General features: G+C 43.7%; 1 protein-coding gene across 2 annotated transcripts; it reads right to left on the reverse strand.

Annotated features, from left to right (window-relative positions):
- Positions 1 to 768: 768 nt before the first annotated feature.
- Positions 769 to 18,982, reverse strand: HPF1 (histone PARylation factor 1). 2 transcript variants are annotated; one of them, XM_084625949.1, is made up of 8 exons: positions 18,278 to 18,589; positions 17,973 to 18,132; positions 16,901 to 17,087; positions 15,965 to 16,063; positions 12,153 to 12,303; positions 6,831 to 6,918; positions 5,971 to 6,143; positions 769 to 2,324 (listed from the first exon to the last, which is right to left on the reverse strand). In XM_084625949.1, the coding sequence occupies exons 2-8, from the start codon at positions 18,034 to 18,036 to the stop codon at positions 2,193 to 2,195; spliced, it is 894 nt and encodes a 297-aa protein (XP_084482075.1). In that variant the 5' UTR covers positions 18,037 to 18,132; positions 18,278 to 18,589; the 3' UTR covers positions 769 to 2,192. The 2 variants fall into 2 exon arrangements, with proteins under 2 accessions (XP_084482075.1, XP_084482076.1); XM_084625950.1 differs by lacking the exon at positions 18,278 to 18,589 and adding an exon at positions 18,862 to 18,982 and having other exon boundaries at positions 770 to 2,324.
- Positions 18,983 to 19,675: the final 693 nt, after the last annotated feature.

Raw genomic sequence — 19,675 nt, forward strand, 5'->3', positions numbered from 1 at the left:
TAAAAAGCAGGGGTTCTCACAATAAAATTTTTGGTGGCTTCAGAGTGCAGCCACCCACTCTTTTTCCACTGACACTTTTTCCTAAAGTTAAAAGTAATATGCACATATATACATACAAATCATTGTAATTTATGTATGTGAGGGGTGGTTTTTTTTGCAGACTCAATAAAAATCATGCACAGTTACCTCTGTTCTTGACTGGACCTAACAGCATAGAAACACAAATAAGGTGCTTTGCATGTTCTTGTCTTCATTTTTTATTTTGCTTTTTTTGGTAAAAAGGGTTGTCTGTATAACAGTTCTGAAGTAAATTTTAAAAATGCTTTGACATAATACAAGTTCAGATAATAATGAAAAACATTGGGGTAGCTTAGGTCTATGGAAGGGAGGCCTGTGGCTCCTCTGGATTGAGGAGGGTGGGGGGGGCAGCACTCTGGGGTTCAGCCAGCCTGGGGCTCCTCTGGGCAGGGGTGTGTGTGGGGCTTCTCTGAGCAGAGGATCTCAGGGGGGGAATGGAGGTGGGGGCTAGCCTCCCCAAAGAGGGGCTCTGCCCATGTGCCTGCCACTCACCTCCTTGCTTGTCTCCTGGGTCCCTCTATAGTCCTCCACCTGCTGCTCATTTGTCTCCTCACTCCCCTGCCATAGATCTCATGGCAGGCACCAGGGTAACCCCTGCTTGCTGGTTGCTCACCACCTCACTCCCCTGCTTGCAGCCAGACCCCCAACCCCCCCCACTGCCTGCCGCCTTACTCTTCGGCCAGGGACCCTCCCCTGCCCACCTCCTTACTCCACTGCCAGGGCTCCCCCACCACTCTCCTCCTTGCTCACAGCCAGCCCCTCTCCTGCAGGCTCACCTCCTTGCTCCTTAAGTGTTGTGTCCCACCTGCGTCTCCAGAGAGGTGGTGCATGCAGGAACAACAGGGAGGAAGGGAGGGGATGACACTCCTCCTCCTTCCCCCCCCCCCCCCCCCACACAGTGCAGGGAAACCCCTTGGTGGCTGTATTTGAGTAATGGCGTTCTAAACCCTCACTAACAGAATTTCTGTTGAAATAGATGGTTCAGCACTAGATACTGGATGAATGTCTGACTTTATGCAGGAGTAGAAAAGGTGCAAAATAAAATAGCACTAAGTCTTGCTACTAAAATGAGTTTCACAAGGTGGGGTTAGAGTGAGTTCAGCACCTTCCCTGCTGAGCGTCACCAGGGCAGAGTCACCAGCAGGCACAGCTCTACAAAGGGAAACAACTCCTCCCTCATGCTGTAGCAAGTCCATCAGAAAGCAAGCTTTCTTAACTGAGTGCCAGCTAACCTACCCCTTTAGTGAGACACAGTGTTAAAGTTTCCCTAACTTTAGAGCAGTAAAAGTGCTGTGTTCAGAAGAGGCAATAACAGCCAGCACAGTGCCATGGCAAATCTCCAATAGGTCTCCCTTGAGTCTTGTTTCCTAAAACCACCCTCAGCTGAAGGAGGAGCGAAGCAGATGAAACCAGGGATCAATGACAGCATAGGGGAACATTCAGACAAAGGTGGGAAAGGGGCTGGATCTTTGAAGAAGAGTATACTGTTTTCTGGGCTGTGCAGTAACTAGGGCAACTATCCATTCATACGGGAATTTTGCACAGACTGAAGAATCAAATAGCTTCTGTCCACAAACTTACAGCAGTAGCCCCTTCTTGGATAGCATGACACTACTACTGAGTGGACAAACCCACCTCCCTTGCTGATGGTGGTAATAAATGAATACTAAAGTATAGTAAAAAAAAAAAGTGTTACAAGCTGTGGATAGTGTTCTTAGACCATCACAAAACATTCAACATGGTTTTGAAAGAAACAATTAAAACATTTGTTACATGATGGAAAACAGCCCCCTATTATGAGACGTAGATTATACCACCATCTAATGGGCAAGTTAGGTTGGACACAGGTACCTTTTTTGCTCCCCATAGCATAGTGCAAGCTTGAGTGAAGTTTAGGAACTGCTGTTCTAGCTCTGGCATAGAAAACAACAGCATTTCTAACTTTGGATACATAAAGAAAGCTAGCTTAGTTTATTTTAAAAAAAGTTTTATTTACCCCACACAAACATTATTTATATTACTATTGAAAAACCCTACATCAGTTTAATGCCAAAACAAATTTAACATCACTAATACTTGAAATATTGTTATACTTAAGCCCTCTTCTCTTTAGATCATGCTGCTAGTTGGTCCACATTCTCTTCACTTCTGTTAGCTAAATGTGATTCAACAATCTCAGCAAAGAGGTTCCTCCTCAACAGGTTGTATGCAAGAGGTAACAGCTGACCAACAACCTTGTGAAAATACTGCAAAATGATGGGGGGAAAGTGAGTGAGTGAGTAGTTTGGCAGACCGAACAATCATCATCACCACCTCCTCTGACTATGAACACAGCCCCTAATTTATCATCTTCAAGATCATCATACACAATGAGAGCCATCTACCTTTCCTCTGGATCTGGCAGGATTTAATAGAAGCTAAGGAACTATGGATAAGGTTGCTCCTGTTTACCCCCACCCCTGTTCAAAGTGACATTTGAAGTACATGAGGATAATTGAAGTGGCAAAATCCAAACTATGGCTTTTCACACTATTGTATACAAGCATTGTTATTTCTGGCCATCCAGTTGTAACTTCACTCTAGTAAAGGGGGTATCTGAGTTTTTACTTAGCAGCACTTGTTTTGTCACATCTATATTAAGAACAGATATTTTCCATTAGCAAGGACAAAGCAAATTCAACACAGTTTACTCCTTGGGGCATTCTGCCCTAAAAATTCTACACACACACACACACACACTCATATATATATATATATATATATAATCATGCCAGTTTCAATTATTTTGGTAATTCATTTCAAAATCCCTGTCAGCAAATAAGTCTGTAACAATATAGAGAGACAAAAATTCCCATGACAACCCAGTTCCTGTTTCTCTGTCCCCTTTCTCGCCTCACCAGCCCAGCCAGGGGGCCAGACACACACAACCCCTCCCCCCCCAAGAGGCCTCCAGCCTCGATACCTGCACGCCCTTTCTCCCAGAGCCCAGCTGTGGGGGCCCCCTCCTTTCCCAGACAAAAACATCCCAGGGATCCAGAGGGAGAAACAGCCTGATCCTCAGTCCCAGGGTTGCACAGTTTCCTGTACCCGGTCCTCTTTCCTCAGGGCATGCTGGGAACTGCAGTTGCCAGGATCCCTCTAGCTCCTTTCCCCTCCCCCCAGCCATGTCTTTATGTGCAAGCTGGGCTCTACTGGGTCCAGTGGACCCTAGTGGCAGCTAGCAGCACTGCAGCCTATTTCTATGCGGGGAAGGAAATTCTGCACATGAAATGTCAATTTCTGCAAAATTGTGCAGTGGTGCAGAATTCCTGCAGGAGTAACAGTTGCCCTGGCAAACTATAGTTTTGTTAAGTGAATATGTGTATGGCATTTAACAGACAGACAAATAATGTGAAGCCCTGTCTCTGCAAGGATGTGCAAGTTAAATTATGGAAAGACTGAAAAACTGTTCACTATTTTAAAAGCACTTTAGATATTCTCTAGCAATGTTTATGCTAGAACACGGTCAGTACCTGTGTAAGTATATGCAGAATCTGAAAATCAAGCTAATATAATTCTGTAGCAGAACAGCACTAGTCTTTCAAGACATGTTAACTAGTATATTAGACTGGAAGGTGTTTTTTTGGTTAGTTTCTTTCCTTCCCTTACCTCCAAGAGATATTGCAAGTTATGAAATACTTACAAATCACAAAGATCTAACTAAAGTAGCAATTTATTACTCAGTGTATGTAAGTAATGTGCAAGTGCTACACTACCTGACTAAAACACAGTTGCCCACCTTATACCAGCAAAATTGTTGCCATTGCATATAGCTGAAGACAAAATTGCTGAGTCCAGTAAAGGCTGCAGCAACAGCAATTAGCTATTTTACAATTAAACAATGAAGGTACTGTACTAAAATGTGTATGTAAACATGTACTGGTTACAAAGATACCTGACTTTTTCTTAGTAGTAATGAAAATATATTTTCAAGAAAACAACGTTCGTTAGCCCTGGATGGAGAGTTTAGTGTTGGTGCTTGTCCTGTCTCTTGATGCAATAGTGACAGCTACTAGAAACTAGGGACATAATATTTGAATAACTGGGTACAGAGTAAGTGAAAAAGTTTACAACCATGTAGAGACATTCAATAGATCAATAGTTAAAGCCAAGTTCTCATATAATCACTGAGGTTTGAACTGGAAAGTGTCCTTTACTTAGAAGGGGGTTGGGGGGGTATGCTTTCATTCAAATTTCTATGCCCACTCCTAACAAATTTGTTTTACAAGTGAGAGAATGAGGTTCTGCAATATCAGTCCTTATAAAATAGTAGAAAGTGGATTTTTCTCTCAATACTAAATCAGTTTAACATTTCAGAGTCTGGGAAATGAATATGTACTTTGAATGGCTCTAGTGCTTTCGGTGTCTTATCAGATACCAAGTAGTGCATGGGTTTTTATTTTGCACGCTAGCTTGGTTGAGGCGACTGGCACCCTATTGCTCCTTCCAGATATTGTAAAAAAAACCCAACTCCTGCTGTGGCTGTACTGCTTCACCTGGACTGGCTTAAATGAACTGCAGATTAAAAGGATGAACACACCCAGGGTTCACAGATGCTACATTGTCAAGTTACTTTGGTAAATGTAGGTGTCAAAAAGTGTCAGAATGCTATTTGATTTAATATTAATGTTTAATACTTTGTTTTCCCCCTACAATTTAACTGCTGCATCTCTCTGGACAAAGCACAGACTAGTAACTTTCACTTCTTTCAAATCAATTAGCACAGTACCATCAGTATTTGGATGCAAAAAATCCCACTGCAGCAGATGGTTTTTTAAAAAAATCTAATAGGAAGCTTTTAAACTGGACAACTTCTGAGCTTAGTTTGTAGCATTTTATTTTACAAAGCTTGTATCTTGGAAGTAAAATGGAACTGGGTAGTGTCCCTTAAACTGTAGCTTTCTGCATTTTATTAAGGAAAATTCTATCTGGTAGGCAAAATAGGTTATGTGGTTAATAAAACCAGGTGTGTCATGCATCACCCTTTCATGCTTATACCTAAGCTGAAGCTTCTTTCTTCTGAAGTTTAATTTTTGACTTATTACTAATTCTCAGTGCCCGTCTATGAAATAAACGGCAGCAGATTATGCAGAACAAAGAAACTACTTTTTTTTTTTTTAAATAAGAGTCTAGCCCTTAGGGCAGTGGTCCCCAAACTGTGGGGCAGGAAGGAATGTTTGGGGGGGTTGAAGGGGGGGAGGAAGCAGGAGAGAAAAAGGTGCACAGCAGGGCCAGCCTCCATGGGGGCAGGGAGGGAGTTCTCCCCAACCCAGCTCTGGCCCCAGCGCAACTCTACCCTCATTCCTTCTCCATCCCCAGGCCAGCTCTGCCTCTTGCCCCAGCTCCTACCCCACCCCAATTCCATTACTGGTAAGGGGGTGTGACACACACACACACACACACACACACACAAATGTGGGCACCACTGCCTTAGGGCTAGAAAAAAGTCAAATAATTTAGAAGAGATACTAATTTTGATGTTAATAATGGGCTAGATTTACAAAGGTATTCAGGTGCCTAAAGATATAGGTGCTTTTGTAAATCCCACCTATCTGCATCTTTAGGTGCCTAACTGGCCAATAACTTTATATATAGCCAAGTCGTGTGTACTATATTTGCTAAGTTAGTAATATTGGACAGCAAGAACACTCTTTCAAGCAACTTTAAACACCAGATGGCCTCATTGAATATGAATAAGCCATTAGGCAACTACAAACTGAGGGCCTATTGTATCTTTGTTCTGTAACATAGCAACCAATGTCAACTTGAGGGTTTTTGGCAAGAATAAAGCCCCCCAAATTAATTCCTGTTCTACTCCTAAACACAACTTTAAGTGTATGTTTTAGTACTTACATGTGACCCATAGCAAAAGAGGTCCATTCCCAGTTCATACCCCATTCCATAATCACATTCATCATTAGCAAACTGAACAAAAGTGATCATTTCCTGAATGGGCGCAAAGGCTTTCAGCCTCTGGTCATCGCTAGGAGCATCCACAATGGCCTTACAAATTCTTTTAAGATTAGCTGTATTAAGAAAGAACGAAAGAAAAAAAGGTAAATTACACACTGATGTTATTTAAAATGTAAACTCATTCACTGCATCTGAATTAAGTATGTACCAACTTCGGCCATAGGAAGCAAAATGATCTTTTTCACTCAAGCAGCATAAAGAACCCTAGAATATGGGGTTACAGGAAAAGTGTCTGTGGTTTTGAAGTTGTAGGTGGAACCAGCTGAGAACTCACTGACTCTTGAACAGGGTTACTTCAGTTATTCTCAGAAGTTAGAGCAATACCGCAAGGTGCTGCCTCCTGAAGATTCAGTATACATGTTGAGTGAAGTCTTATGGCACTTAAATCTGCTCTTGTTTATTATAAGATGAAAAGTAAATTGTTTCCTCAGCAATATGTTTATAATGCAATCAGCTTCAATTGCTTTTTTCAGGATAGTTTTCAGAATTTCACTGGACTGTGGTTTTCACCCAATTAAAACAAAATGTTGATGCAAACCAAAACTACCTATTCAAGTGTTATGACAATAAAAGATGAGCCGTTTTGTTCCGCACAATATTGTTAATACTCTTACCTTGTATAAATGCAGTCTAGATTTTGCATCAGCCAGCAAAAGTATGAGTGCAACTTGACTAAAACAGAAGAAGGATCTGAACAAGGATCCTTTTTAAAACATATATATAACTAAAAAACAGTTTACCATTTGTTTCAGGGAGCTCTCTGTATCCAACATCATTTTTATCTACAGGCACAACCAGACCTGCTCCATGAAATGTCTTAGTCACTACCTGAATAAAGGAAAGAAAAATGGTATATCACGGGATGAACACAGTAACATCAGCTACATAAGATACCACCTTGCTCCCGCTATACCATTGGCACATCACCCCCAATGGTCAACCAGAATATAACAAACTGTAACTTTGGGTCCTGGAGCCTGAATTTCCAGGTACTAAGTCATACAGTGTTCACTCTTGCCTCCAAATTTAATAAATTACAACACCTGCAGCATTTTACATCTACCCAACTAACTGTAAACCCCACAGTGATGGGGCATTCTAATTGTTGGACTAGGGTGGGGGGAGCAGAGAGGGATTCTTACAATCACTGATGGAAGGCAATGCTAATCTAAATGCATGCTACAACAATTTGTTCCTTTTGACAGACTATACAACAAGCCACACTGCTACTGGCTCTTATCCCCTTATAGGCATTTTCAGTTTTGTTACAAGAAAAATGACCACCAGGTCTATGTATGGTGCTATATCATATTTAAGTTTTTTCCAGTATCTCAATTTACTTTTAATATCAGTAGTCTTACCTTTCTAATGTGATGGATGTGCCCTCTCTCCCCCGCCGCAGCAGCCCCCGAGCTCTTAAACCTTTATTAGGTGAGGAGGGGTGTTTCAGTAGAAAGACTGAGCAGTACTGACTTTATGAAGCCTATCATTTGGAAGATAAAAAACCTTAATACTTGAATCTCTATAGACAGTGGTATTCTTGTTCACTTCTATGCTCTAAAGCAGAGGTTCTCAAACTGAGCTCCATTCAGGTGGTTCACGGATAGTTCCCTCTAAGGTGCGCACCTGGGATAGCTCCCTCTAAGGTGCGCACCTGGATGGCCCGCACATGCAACAATGAAGGGCCATCCACCTAATTAGTGCAGCCATGCAGGCGTGGCTCCACTACGTAGGTGCCTGGACCCTGGAGAAAAGACACACATGTAAGGTGAGGTGGTAAACTGGGGGGAAAAATAAGGGGTAGGTTGGAGGGGGCAGTGGGGTGAGAAGAGGGTGGGTGAGAGGGGGCAGGAATTTGGGACAAGCAGGGCTGCGGTGGCCAGAGAAACAGGTGACTTTCCCCAGCTCCAGGGCTGCAGCTGCTGGGGAGAGACGGCTCTCCTTCCCAGCTCCAGCTTGGGGGCTGCTGTGGCCAGGGAGAGACCCCCACCCCTTTCCCAGCTCCAGCTCAGGGGCTGCTGTGGCAGAGGAGAGAGAGCACATCCATCGCATTAGAAAGGTAAGACTACCGATATTAAAATATGAGTTGTGTGCTTTTATTTGTAGAACAAAAAAATGATTATTAAGAGTTTTTTTTTTAATATAGTGCTTTTATCCAAAGCACTTTACAACAGTTAGCTAGTGGTACAAACAACATTTGGAAAGATCATTAAATGGTCCACCAAGACCCTCAGCAATTTGCAAGTGGTCCATGAAAAAAAAAGTTTGAGAACCACTGCTTTAAGGGATTAATATCTGACCCTGGGTAAAGAGAGACCAGTACTTCATGCTATTCCAGAAGGCTTAGCTAGTTCTTTAGGTAATACCACTTGTTTTGTATGTTCTCTCCTAAGTACAACGTATTCAATTTGCCCCTTTTTTCTGCAGCTATGGGTGAATATCAGTTACCCCATCACCATGTACAAACATCCCGACTCCCTCGCCTTTTCTTTTCAGTGTGCTCTTTAGCTCAATTTAGAACTTGTCTCCATTAGACTACAGCAAGAAACCAGGCTGTTTTACATCATTCCACATTTGCATTGCCATACCGTGCTGACTTAGTCTAAATAATCAAAATCCACGTGCATTGTTTCTCATTTGGTCTGCCTCCACTTGTCATGTCTTTTGCAAACTTGAAATCTCACTTGCAGTATCCTCAAATTACTACCATCCCCTTGGTCCAAAAACTGAACCATCAAGTATGCTAATTTTAGCTTGTTTCCAGCTTGGTCAGTCAGCCTCACCTCAGTTCCTGGAAAAATCATGGAGCAGGTCCTCAAGGAATCAATTCTGAAGCACTTAGAGAAGAGGAAAGTGATCAGGAACAGTCAGCAGGAATTCACCAAGGGCAAGTCATGCCTGACTAATCTAATTGCCTTCTATGACGAGATAACTTGCTCTGTTGATGACGGGAAAGCAGTGGACGTGTTATTCCATGACTTTAGCAAAGCTTTTGATACTGTCTCCCACAGCATTCTTGCAGGCAAGTTAAAGTAGTATGGGCTGGATGAATGGATTATAAGGTGGACAGAAAGCTGGCTAGATCGTCGGCTTCAAAGGGTAGTGATCAATGGCTCCATGTCTAGTTGGCAGCTGGTATCACGTGGAGTGCCCAAGGGTCAGTCCTGGGGCTGGTTTTATTCAATATCTTCATTAATGATCTGGAGGATGGCGTGGACTGCACCCTCAGCAAGTTTGCAGATGACACTAAACTGGGAGGAATGGTAGATACGCTGGAAGGTAGGGATAGGATACAGAGGGACCTAGACAAATTAGAGGATTGGGCCAAAAGAAATCTGTTGATGAGGTTCAACAAGGACAAGTGCAGAGTCCTGCACTTAGGATGGAAGAATCCCATGCACTGCTACAGACTAGGGACCAAGTGGCTAGGCAGCAGTTCTGCAGAAAAGAACCTAGGGGCTACAGTGGACGAGAAGCTGGATATGAGTCAACAGTGTGCCCTTGTTGCCAAGAAGGCTAACAGCATTTTGGGCTGTATAAGTAGGGGCATTGCCAGCAGATCGAGGGACGTGATCGTTGCCCTTTATTCGACATTGGTGAGGCCTCATCTGGAGTACTGTGTCCAGTTTTGGGCCCCACACTACAAGAAGGATATGGAAAAATTGGAAAGCGTCCAGCAGAGGGTAACAAAAATGATTAGGGGGCTGGAGCACATGACTTACGAGGAGAGGCTGAGGGAACTGGGATTGTTTAGTCTGCAGAAGAGAAGAATGAGGGGGGATTTGATAGCTGCTTTCAACTACCTGAAAGGGGTTTCCAAAGAGGATGGATCTAGACTGTTCTCAGTGGTAGCAGATGACAGAACAAGGAGTAATGGTCTCAAGTTGCAGTGGGGGAGGTTTAGGTTGGATATATTAGGAAAAACTTTTTCACTAGGAGGGTGGTGAAGCACTGGAATGCATAACCTAAGGTGGTGGTGGAATCTCCTTCCTTTGAAGTTTTTAAGGTCAGGCTTGACAAAGCCCTAGCTGGGATGATTTAGTTGGGGATTGGTCCTGCTTTGAGCAGGGGACTGGACGAGATGACCTCCTGAGGTCCCTTCCAACCCTGATATTCTATGATTCTATTAAGAGTTTTTAATCTATATTTAATTTCTGCCCCTAAACACCCTTAGTCAAACTGACTTTTCCAAGAATTCTCAGAGCATGTGCCTTAAGGTACTTTGCCTCAAAATAAAGAGAGGTCTAAGAGTTTCCTTGTTAAATAATGGAAGTTGATTTGACTTTGTCTAAAAGCTGAGGGAGTGCTCACCAGTGGCTTTATAGTGTTCACCTATTTTCTTTTTTTCAGTTAAGACACTGGTGGATATACTTTTATTTCAAGTTTACACATGTAACAGACATAGTTTTATATTACTTAATCTGTAGTACTTGGAAAATTGATCAAATTTGAGATTATCCCTTCCCCCATAGCAGGTATCCAGCTAGAAGTTCTCTGATCATGTTAGTAGCTTTTCTTCATTGGCCTACTGAAGATATACACATTAAAATTTGCTATGTTGTACTTCAGTAATTCTACAATTTATTTCCTTTGTGCAACGTTCAGTAAATGCCCATTAAAAGTTAATGTTTGCTTTTAAAAATGGTAAATTTAATTGTAATATGATCCTCCCCTCACTGACAGAGGAGCTACACATGGCTGTTTAAGCAGCAGGTACTCTCTCAAAAGGAAAAAGCATTATTTCCCAACACTGGAAGTTTATATAGCTCTTAAAGAACAAAAAAAAGGTGGACAGCTGGCTGGCTTACTTAGATGGGTCAGATCCTGCCATCCAGTAGCCATCAGATGAAGAATGACCTCAGCACTACTCCTCCTTGAGCTAGTGGAAGATTGCACAGGGCATTTGGGTTTTGTTTTTTGGTAGTGTGGAGGTTGGAATATGTAACAGGCTGGCTTGCCTTTGGGCTGGAGAGCCTGGGGTTAAACCAGTGCTGATTAGAACACGAGTAGAGCCCTGCGCGGATACAAAATTTGTATCTGCATCCAAACCACAAACATGGTCCCCAGAGATAAAGTGATATTCGCAGATTTGCTGGGCTCTAAAGATGAGACTCATCTGAGAGGAATCGGATGATATTCAACTTAAAATGCAGCAGGAAGTATGTGCGTGAGAGAAGTAGCTGAGACTGCTGGAGCCAACAGGCATGACAGTGAGCTGGGGGATGCTCAGAAGACAGAAGCCTGAAAAAGCCTGTAGCTGGCTGAAGTAGCTGCAGAGAGCAAGACTGGCTCCTGCAGAGAACTGTGAGCCAGCTCTAGGAAACAGGGCTGGGAACCCCCTTAACTAAGGGGAGAGAGACACTGAACTGGAGTTGCGGCCTAAAGGGCCAGTGTGTACTGGAGGACTGAATAAAACATTCCCCAGTTGGGATCCAGTTTAATCTTTGGACTGTGTAGAGTTTAAGGCACACTGTGAAGGAGAAAACTGGGGTGGGGGCTGCAGTAGCACACTTGGCCAGGATGGGGCGCTTAGGAGGCAGTAAGCAGCCACCATGATACAGAGAGGTTTCCTGCAACACTACATGGCATAACATTTCATGGGAACGGTTGCCATCTATAATTAATAAATTGCTGAGTTAAGACTCAGTGACCAAACCAGCCATACAGGCACGCTAGAGCTCTCCTCCAAAATAAGTGTATACCAAACAACCATTTTAGAATAATGGTGACATCATATAATGTCCACAAGAGGACATTTACATGCTGTTTTGGCAATCTGGTAGCAGTGAGCCACTATATGTAGTATTAGAAGTGGAATGAGTGGATTTCCTGTACAGATGAAAACTGCAGCCAACAGACTCCACCTTTCAGGCACAGGAAGGAACTAGGGGAGCAACTCTTCAGACTTTTTAGACAATGTCACCCCTTAGTCAATGCTCAGAAGATTGCTTCATCTAAGTTTCTTAGCTGAATAGGACAGAAAAAGTTAAAGTGCATTAGTTTAGGGAGAGCAACTTTTCTATCTAGTTGGTCAGGAAAAAAAACAAACAAAAAACCCGTACTTTCTTATCTCTTTGTTTCATCTTCATGGTTTTCTGTTCCAGCGAATAACCCAATTCTTTTGCTGTTCTTGTAAGGTTTTCATCTATGTCTTTCAAAATACCACTTTTCTTTTTATCTGTCACTTCCTTAAGCTTTTTTGACAAAAACAATCTGAAACACAAAGGAAGACTCATTACACAACAGGTAACCTTTCTCAGGATCTAGAAAGTTTTGGGTTTTTTTAAATTTATATATATAATATATATTTTAGTCCCCTAATCTCTTAACAAAAAAATTGGCTAATCAAAGATTGTGAATGTGTATGACCATTTCATACAAAAGATAGCATGTTCAAGCTATTAAGTTACAGTCAAGCACTCAAAAATTAGGAAATGCTAGAATTAAGGTTGCCTGTATTGTCTTGAGCACATGTATTATGATGCAGTCTTCAAGTTATATGCTCATACTATTTCTACAGGACCTGTTCCTATAAGGTGCATAGGGACCAGAGAGTGCATATCAACTGAAACAGCTGTGATTTTTTTTAATTGTAATCATTCAATGAGCGGCTTCATGCCTTATTTGCTACACATCATCCAAACCCTGACTTGAATACAAAGTTATTAATTTTCTTCTGGTCTTTTCTACGATGCTTATCACTGCTGGCTCAGAGTGCCTCACAAACATTAACTTTTTTTCCTTCTCTCCCAGAGGTGTTGACAGCCCTTTCAGTTGTGAGTGCTCCTGAAAATGAGGCCCTAAGTGTCTCAGGCTGATTATCCAGAAAAATTAAGAACACACAACTGGTGTGTAACCTGACAAAATTTTTATTTAAGTGACTTGCTCATCATATGAAGTTGATGGCAGATGCAAGGCCAGAATTGAATTTTCTTATACTGCATTCACCTGCCTTAGCCACTGGAGAGTGGCAGCTTTTGTTGCTTCTGGAGGCTGAGCACATCATACAACCCAGAGGCTCCTTCCGTTCCTCCAACTCCCATCTCCCTCCTCCCTGAACCCCCTCATCCTTTCCCACATGCCAGCAGTTCTGTTCCCCGTTCTCCTCCTCCCGTCATACCAGGGTCCTTCCCCATTCCCCTCTCTGCCACATGCTAGGGGCTGTGTCCCCTTTCTCCCTCCATGCCAGAGGTTCTGGCTGCACCATCCATTCCCCTCCCACCGCCATTATTATTCTTTGTCCGACAGACAAGTCATTCAAGGTGTCACTATTTTATAACTGCATTGGCAGGAAAGGCAAGCTGAGATAGGGTATTCTTATGCTGGAAGGTGTTAATGGATGCCACCAACTGGTTTGTTTTATCTATAGACACAGAGGTGGTTGAAGCTGCTGGGTCTGATAACCAGATGTCAGGGCACCACATGTCCCCCATTTTCCCTTTCAGCTTCCCACTTTAGTAGGGTTCTGCTCATCAATACATAAAACATTCAATTCTGAAATTTCAGAATTGATCAGATGTGGCATTCAAAAAGTTAACACACTGCAACCAAAGCCACCGAGCTCTCATTTTGCTCATCCAACAAAACTATCCTGTCTCTTCCTGCAGTCCTCTGCCTCATCCTCTGTACTTGTTCTAACTTCTAGAGTAAATAAGGCAGGAGACAGACAGACAGCCTCATTCAGTACATAACCAAGATTCAGTCCCTGAGCTCCAGTTATCCTGCGCACTTAGTAAGGCAGAATGTGTGTGGGGGGAAAATATAGATAATACATGATCCTGTAGAGACAGTATCATGATGCTCACAAAGGGGCCAAATTAAGGTTGTGAATGCAACCTTCATTTTGGCATTATCTCTCCTGAGTGCTTGATTGTGCAACCTAAAAGAATTTTTTTTTTAAAATGTAGTTTTTGAATGTAGCTTCCTTTAAAAGGAAATGAAATGCAAATTCTGTCATGCACAACTGTAAAAATTCTGCCATTATGCATTGCCACTAAGGTTTGAACCGTGGATGTTCAGCACTGCAGCACAGACTTCTACAACTTGAGCTATGGGACTTTATTAGCTGAAAGCAGGAGAAGGCTATTTTCAATGAACCTGCCATTACATAAGGTAGAGATAGACACTCTTGGTTTAGTAAAATGTTCTGCATATGAATTCCTTTCACTATTGTGTTTCATCCCCCTTCGAAAGTTCACTTCAAAATGCAACCTTCAGTCATTCTGACAAGCAATTTTTATTTTTTTTAAATCATAGCTTCTGTTAATGCCTCTATCATCATTTTCTACTGAAATGCTCTGTTCCTACAGAAACAACACACTGGATGAGAGGAAAGTGATCAGGAACAGCCAGCATGGATTCACCAAGGGAAGGTCATGCCTGACTAATCTAATCGCCTTTTATGATGAGATTACTGGTTCTGTGGATGAAGGGAAAGCAGTGGATGTATTGTTTCTAGACTTTAGCAAAGCTTTTGACACGGTCTCCCACAGTATTCTTGTCAGCAAGTTAAGGAAGTATTGGCTGGATGAATGCACTATAAGGTGGGTAGAAAGCTGGCTAGATTGTCGGGCTCAACGGGTAGTGATCAATGGCTCCATGTCTAGTTGGCAGCCGGTGTCAAGTGGAGTGCCCCAGGGGTCGGTCCTGGGGCCGGTTTTGTTCAATATCTTCATAAATGATCTGGAGGATGGTGTGGATTGCACTCTCAGCAAATTTGCGGATGATACTAAACTGGGAGGAGTGGTAGATACGCTGGAGGGGAGGGATAGGATACAGAGGGACCTAGACAAATTGGAGGATTGGGCCAAAAGAAATCTGATGAGGTTCAATAAGGATAAGTGCAGGGTCCTGCACTTAGGACGGAAGAACCCAATGCACAGCTACAGACTAGGGACCGAATGGCTAGGCAGCAGTTCTGCGGAAAAGGACCTAGGGGTGACAGTGGACGAGAAGCTGGATATGAGTCAGCAGTGTGCCCTTGTTGCCAAGAAGGCCAATGGCATTTTGGGATGTATAAGTAGGGGCATAGCGAGCAGATCGAGGGACGTGATCGTTCCCCTCTATTCGACATTGGTGAGGCCTCATCTGGAGTACTGTGTCCAGTTTTGGGCCCCACACTTCAAGAAGGATGTGGATAAATTGGAGAGAGTCCAGCGAAGGGCAACAAAAATGATTAGGGGACTGGAACACATGAGTTATGAGGAGAGGCTGAGGGAGCTGGGATTGTTTAGCCTGCAGAAGAGAAGAATGAGGGGGGATTTGATAGCTGCTTTCAACTACCTGAAAGGGGGTTCCAAAGAGGATGGCTCTAGACTGTTCTCAATGGTAGCAGATGACAGAACGAGGAGTAATGGTCTCAAGTTGCAGTGGGGGAGGTTTAGATTGGATATTAGGAAAAACTTTTTCACTAAGAGGGTGGTGAAATACTGGAATGCGTTACCTAGGGAGGTGGTAGAATCTCCTTCCTTAGAGGTTTTTAAGGTCAGGCTTGACAAAGCCCTGGCTGGGATGATTTAACTGGGAATTGGTCCTGCTTCGAGCAGGGGGTTGGACTAGATGACCTTCTGGGGTCCCTTCCAACCCTGATATTCTATGATTTTATAAAGAAAAGCAACCCCAGCTATTTTAGTACAACCACAAAGTTCCAGGCTGATCAGCCAATTTACTCTGCGTCTAGTAATCTTATGAAAGATACCCATCTTTGTAGATGTTTCTTTAGTATTATTTTCAAAGTCAAAAACCTACAAAGGTGGGTGGGTGTGTGTGAGAGACACAGAAGAACAGAAGTAAAGGTATTTCACATTAGTACTTTTTCGTAGCTTAGAGGAAAACTAATTGAATTTAGTTATGAAACAGAAGTTGTAAACCTTACTTGACTGCAGCAAATACATTGTCACCAATTTGAGAAATTACACAGCTTTTCTTTGCTTCATTTGCACCAACCCACGCTGGAAGTTCGTCTGGCACATCCCTATAAAACAAAATGTATACAGACACTAGGGTTTCTCTCTTTAAAGTGAAGTTAGCATACACAAGAGATGCTGAATGGAGTACTGGAGCCTGAAGTCTTACGTTTATCACCGGACAGTTAAAAGCACAGGCAACAACAATGTGAACCTCCCCTTACTTCCATGCGCCTTTGTGTCTGGTGGGGGTGGGGGGGAGGCTACACACACACTGCAGTCTCCAATCTTTGCCTCTCAGAGAATGCCACTTAGAATAACGATTAATTAGTCACTGCATACAGCAGAGACCACCAAGAGCGTAAATTCAGTATTGAATCACACTAGATTCACATGCACAACTTTAAGTATTTGAATACAGAATAATTATACCAGAGCCACTTCTTTAGCTGGAGCAGCAGAGAGATCTTGACAAGAAGTGGCTGTGTGCAGAAGAAATAAGGCAGAAGCATATATTTCCAGTGTTGCCGGGTACACTCAAGTATACAAAAGGAAAAACAAAAACACACAGTTCTCTTCCCCGTTATCCTACCCCAGCAGCAGATAACCATTTGCTCCAGAACATCATGGCAATAATTAAAAACATCATTACAATTAAAACAGGGTTTGTTTGGGTTTTAGATAGTCTTTTAACACACATCACCAGTCCTTTCAATACATTTTGCCCTATAATGTTAACTACTAAAAATGACAACTAACGTGTCATCTATCTGATGGAAGGGGGTAAGAAGTAGAGGTTCTATCATTTGACAACAGCGCAGAGTTCTTACACCACACACATCAATGGAAATGGAGAAAAAGATACACACATTTATTATAGGAGGACCATATATAAAATGTAATACCTGAAATATCCCATGTGATACTGAGTTTTGCTATCCCCAGCAATTATAGTCTGAAATTCAGGAGGGTCATAAAAAAACCTCCAGTGAAGGTTGAAGTTCAGATCTGCTGATTTTGTTTTTTTGTGTTTTCCAGCAAGAATATCATATGGTCCAACTAGCTGAAGGCCAATACTTGATATGAGTGCTTCTGAAAAACAAAATGATCAACTCTCTGACATTTTCTTGTGCATGCAGAAAGCAAGATCTCAGCCATAAGGCATTTCCATTTCTAAATGGAAAGTTGACATGAACAAAACTGAAGCTGTGCTTATTATAGCACATTTCAAATTCACATTGCTTAGGTATAACACAGCAAGTCTAAAAGCCAAACAATCAGACCTCAAACTCATGTTCATTCTCCCTCATACACCGTACTCTAACCTGTGCATTTAAAGCTTTTAGTACTCCGATTCAGACAGCTTTCCTTCCACAAAGCTATATTGCCCTACTACTTTTTTTTTTTTTTTCCAAAAAATAACCTGTTTTTATCCGCCTCTAGCAATCTCTGCTGATTTATTTTCAGCTGTTGTTTCTAGACCAAAACATCTAGAAACAGTCTGTTTTAGGAGACAAATTTTTCCCTATGCCCCAAACATCCCCTAGCTGACCTGAAAAAATATTTATGAAAAAGCGGCATGTCTGAAAGCTAACAAGTAAATCCTAAACATTAAAAATAAATTTACTCATTATTTTCAAGGTCAGATTCTTAAGAGTGTTCCTGAATGAATCTTAACTTCTTCACTCTCAAACAGGTCCATTACTTAACTATCCGCAAACTGAAGCGGACAAACGCATGCACACACACACACACACACACCTTTGAACAGAGATGTATTTTGTAGTCTATGATACACTTTTTGTCCAGCCTAAAGTTATACCAAAGTTAGGGAAACACTAGCCTGTCTCTAAACTGGAAAAATCATTCTAAAAGCTTCCCACTTGCCTTTGCCACTAAAAACTGCCTTCAGATTGCTTTTGAAAACTCAAGTTAAGCCACACAGCATGCAGAAGTCCTCTTTTTTTTAGAACCCACCACTTGGCTTGTCAGGCTTCAGCTCCTCACAGAACTTCCAGAACTGATAAAAGTCTTCAGGCATCCTGAGCTGATAGCAACTTTCTACTTCTTGACGCAGCTGATCAGAAACATCTGCCTGGTTGGACCGTCTCTTCTTGACTTCTTTAGTTTTCTCACACTGCAAGTAAACAGCAACGAAATGCACATTTTCATGTTAATTCAGGGGAAGACCCTCTGTTGTACTGGAACAAAGGGCTTAGGTCCTACGAATCTGGAGCGCAGGAGAGGGCGCTCTTTGGGGATTAAAAAGGAGTTTTACGCACTGGCACGGAAGGTCACATGCTGCATGTGACAGGTTTTAGGTTGGGTGCACGTTTCCAGGCACATACAGAGGGGGTCAAGGCCGCGCTGACGGTAATGGCTGCAGAGGACCTGCAGGAATAGGTCTAATGGACTCCGGGATCTTCTCGTCGCGCCTCTGTAACCTCGTCACAGCCCCTGGCAGGGCGCCTGCCCCCGAGGGGCGCGGGAGACACCGGGAACACCGGCCAGCCCGTGGCGAAGAGGCCAGCAGGCGGGGACCCCCCCGCCTGGCCCAGCCTGGAGCGGAGGCCTGGCCGGTTCGCCAGCCCCGCCGCCGCCGCCCCTTTTCCCCGCCCCGCCGGCGGCAGCGCGGCCCGTGACAAGGCGCCGGCGGGGCGCGTCACCGAGACCTGCTCTGAGCAGCGACCGCGCCAGGGCGAGGACCCAGGAGCCCGGTCTGTGGCCGGCCAGTGACCGCCGCCGCCGCCTCCGCCTCCTCCTCACAGCGCGGCGCCCGCGGGCCGGGCTGTCCCCGCGCGGAGCAGGCCCGGCTCCCAGCCGCCCCGGGGCAGGGCTGCCGCAGCTCGCCGCCCTCGGCCGGTACCTGCTCCCCGGCGCGGGGTCTCCGCTTCCCGCCTCCTGTCATGTTTCTGCCGGCAGCATCCCGCCGCGCACTTCCGAGGTCATGGCCGGGTGACGTCACCGCGTCGGAGCGCCAGGGCACCGCCCCCTGCCTTGCCGAGTCCGGGGAAGCCCGGCCCTGCCTTTGGTCTCCGCCAGGCGGCGCTGCGGGGTTCGGGGCAGAGGCTGGGCTGGACTGTCGCTCGCGCTCCCTTCCCCCTCTGCAGCTTTAGGGGTCTGGGAGTCCCACACCCCAAGTACAGGTTTGAAAACATTATTTCTTTGCCCGTTTTGATTTTTCACCTATCATTTAATTCAGCTGCACCTCCCCCCTCCCCATGTTACAAGTCAGGGACCCATGTGCCAGTCACGGGCTGTACTTTTGTCATGTCCCCTCTTATTCCACTTTCAAAGGGAAAGAGTGGGATTATTTACATTAGCACGTGCTCACTGCACTTCTCTGAACCACCGCCAATTCTGCATGGCTAGTTTTAGGAAAACGTGGCCATCTTTGCACCTTCCTGAGAGTTGTGCCGTGGATAGCTTAGGCACGGCCCACAAGCGGTCCAATACATTATAATAGGGTAGGAAAATACATTTTAGAAAGCTGAGAGATTTTAGTTCCACAGATATCAGAAAATTCAAAGTTTTGGTCTTCACAAAAGCCCTCTTTGGTTAGCTATTGCCTCTGTTTTTGTTCGGGTAGTTAAAAAAGCACTTGGGCCTTAAGTCTTGTGTATTTGCATATATAAGATATATATGTGCCATATAAGTGTTAAGGCTCAAAATGCTTTCCA

The sequence above is a fragment of the Lepidochelys olivacea genome (assembly GCF_965140295.1).
Source record: "Lepidochelys olivacea isolate rLepOli2 genome assembly, chromosome: 4".
NCBI lineage: Eukaryota > Metazoa > Chordata > Testudines > Cheloniidae > Lepidochelys > Lepidochelys olivacea.